At 47.7% G+C, this 2346-nt stretch overlaps 1 protein-coding gene across 1 annotated transcript in view; it reads right to left on the reverse strand.

Annotated features, from left to right (window-relative positions):
* The window catches only part of LOC103763527 (tetraspanin-15-like), a 41432-nt gene that overhangs the window by 15935 nt on the left and 23151 nt on the right, over positions 1 to 2346 (reverse strand). Inside the window, exons 5-6 of the mRNA XM_029964564.1 lie at positions 1675 to 1774; positions 1133 to 1167 (exon numbers count right to left, since the gene is read on the reverse strand). Of these exons, the coding sequence (XP_029820424.1) occupies positions 1133 to 1167; positions 1675 to 1774 (135 nt within the window). The remainder of the gene's footprint in view (positions 1 to 1132; positions 1168 to 1674; positions 1775 to 2346) is intronic.

Below are 2346 nucleotides of genomic sequence, written 5' to 3' on the forward strand. Positions count from 1 at the left end.
TGAACCAGCATTTCCAGGGCCATGTCCTGCCAGGTCAAGGGGGAGTGGATTTAACCTGAAAGAGGGCAGGGCTAGATGGGATATTGGGAAGGAATTGTTGGCTGGGAGGGAATTCCCAGAGGAGCTGTGGCTGCCCCTGGATCCCTGGAAGCATCCAAGGCTGAGTTGGAGCAATGTGGTCTGTGGAAGGTGTCCCTGCCCATGGCAGGGGGTGGAATGGGCTGATCTTTCAGATCCCACCCAACCCAACCCATTCCATAACTCCAACACATCCCCCTCCAGCCTTTCCCTGCAGTCTCCATCCCCAGCTTTGACAGCCCCAATTATTTCCTGCTCTCAGGACCCTGAAGGGGAAGCTGAAGACACTCTGTAAAAGCAGCAGAGTGGGTGTTAAGCCCTGCTTAGCCCTGGTTTAGAGGCTGTGGCAGTTCCAGGTGGATCCCAGTGTTGGAGTCAGCTTTGCTTGGAGCCCAGCAAAGCTCAGGCTCATTCAAGCCTGACTGATTTAATTCCAGGTGACTAATCCAGCCTATTCCCGAGGGGAGATGGCTCTTCCAGCCCCTGAATGAGCAGATTTCTTGGCTCTTGAAGGCAGCTCAGTTGGTGCCATTCAATGCTAATAAGGCTCCAAAGTCTAACAGGGATTTCTCCTCCTGTCAAGTTAAATTAGAGATCAAATGCTGCAGCTACAAAGGGAAAAAAAAGCTGCTTTTTTCTTCTCTTCCCACAATGAAGGCAAAAAAAAAAAAAAAAGTTTAATGAAAGTCATTCTCTGTTCTCCACAGAATAAAAATGGGTTTGTTACAAAGCAAATCATCCCTTCTTGTGGCAAACAAATTTGAATCTTCACATTTTTCCCCCAGAAAGAAAAGCCTGGAGAGGCAGGAGAGGGAAGGGGGTGTTTGGTAAGATAGAAAAAACCCCAGGTTTTCTCCATTTTTAAGCATCAACCTCTTCAAGGAGCAGTTTTTGCAGAGGCTGAACCCTCTGAGTATCTGCTCCCCCCAGGGGTAATTCTTGGCCAAAGGGAGTAGGAGAAGCCACAGCTCTGGGGGTTTTCCCACCCCAAAATGGGCAAACATACCAAGGAGCACCCAAAACACAGATTTGCACCTAATTTCTGACTTCCTACCTCTAATTCCTCTGTTTTTAATCCCACCTGTGTCACTGAGGGAGAGCAGCTCCCAAAATATGCCTGGAAAGAGGGGAGAAAACGCCCAAAGGGATATTGGTGGGCTTGATACCCCAATGCTGCAAAGTTTTTTTCCATTTTCTTTTTTAATTGTGCAAAACTTGGTATAAAATCCTTCAAACAAATTGCCAGGAAGCCTCACTGGGGTGTCTTTTCCTCTGCAAAAAGAGGTTTAGCCCAAACTCCTGTCGTGCCCGTGCTTATTTCTAATAAGGTGGGCCAGCCTTCAGGTGGGTTTTACTTTCATGTGGGTTCCTGCAGCTCAGAGAGGAATAACAGGTGGAAAAAACCAAAGGGAGAACATGGAAAGAGCCTCCCAGGTCCCACCTGAGCAGCTCTGAGTGTTCAAAACTGCCTCCACTACCTGAGAAATGAGGATTTTTTTCCAGCTCTAATATCCTCCTGGAAGGAGCCCCACTGGGGGAGCTGCCTTTAATCCTTCTCAGAAGAAGGGAGGAAGTTTTATAAGCACAGCATCTCACCTCTCTGAGCTTTACTTTGAGTTTTGGGCAAGAACTGAAGCTCTGGCAGCTCTTTGAAGTTCAAATCAGACTTTGCTCTTCCCCTTGTAGCAGCAAACCACTAAAAATGATCAGAGAAGGAGAACTGAGGGAGTGACTGGCACCAAACCTGGCTGGATTTGCTTTTAAGAGAAGCACAGTTGATTTTATGGCACCTGAGCAACCCAGGTTACTCTGAGAGGGTGAAAACTTGGTGTCAGCACGGAGGGATCACCACCAGCCCTGCTTTTTTTGGATAAAACACGAGCCCAGAGCAGCCTGTGACCATCATTTACTGTTAATTCTTACCTCACTAAAACCCTTGGCTGAGCTCAGCTTTGCTGGCACACTGCTTAGTTAGGTCAGGCAGAACCACCCCAGCTCCTCAGGACTTGAGTTTGGCTTGAACCCTCTCTCAAGTCATATTAATTTTTGAGGCCAATTTTTTTCCATTTCCACTTGCTCACAGGCAGCCACACACACCAGGTGACAACAGGTGAATCCACATTGTTTGCACCATCACCCTGGTAATGAAACATTGCAATTCCTGGCACTTAAAAAACCAATATTTAGAGGTTTTTCTCACTCTTTGCTGAACTCCTGCCCTCTGCAGCCCTGGGATGTGAGGCTGGAGACCACCAGGACTGGTTTAAG

The sequence above is a fragment of the Manacus vitellinus genome, unplaced genomic scaffold, assembly GCF_001715985.3.
Source record: "Manacus vitellinus isolate BGI_N305 unplaced genomic scaffold, ASM171598v3 scaffold_74_pilon, whole genome shotgun sequence".
Classification (NCBI taxonomy): Eukaryota; Metazoa; Chordata; class Aves; order Passeriformes; family Pipridae; genus Manacus; species Manacus vitellinus.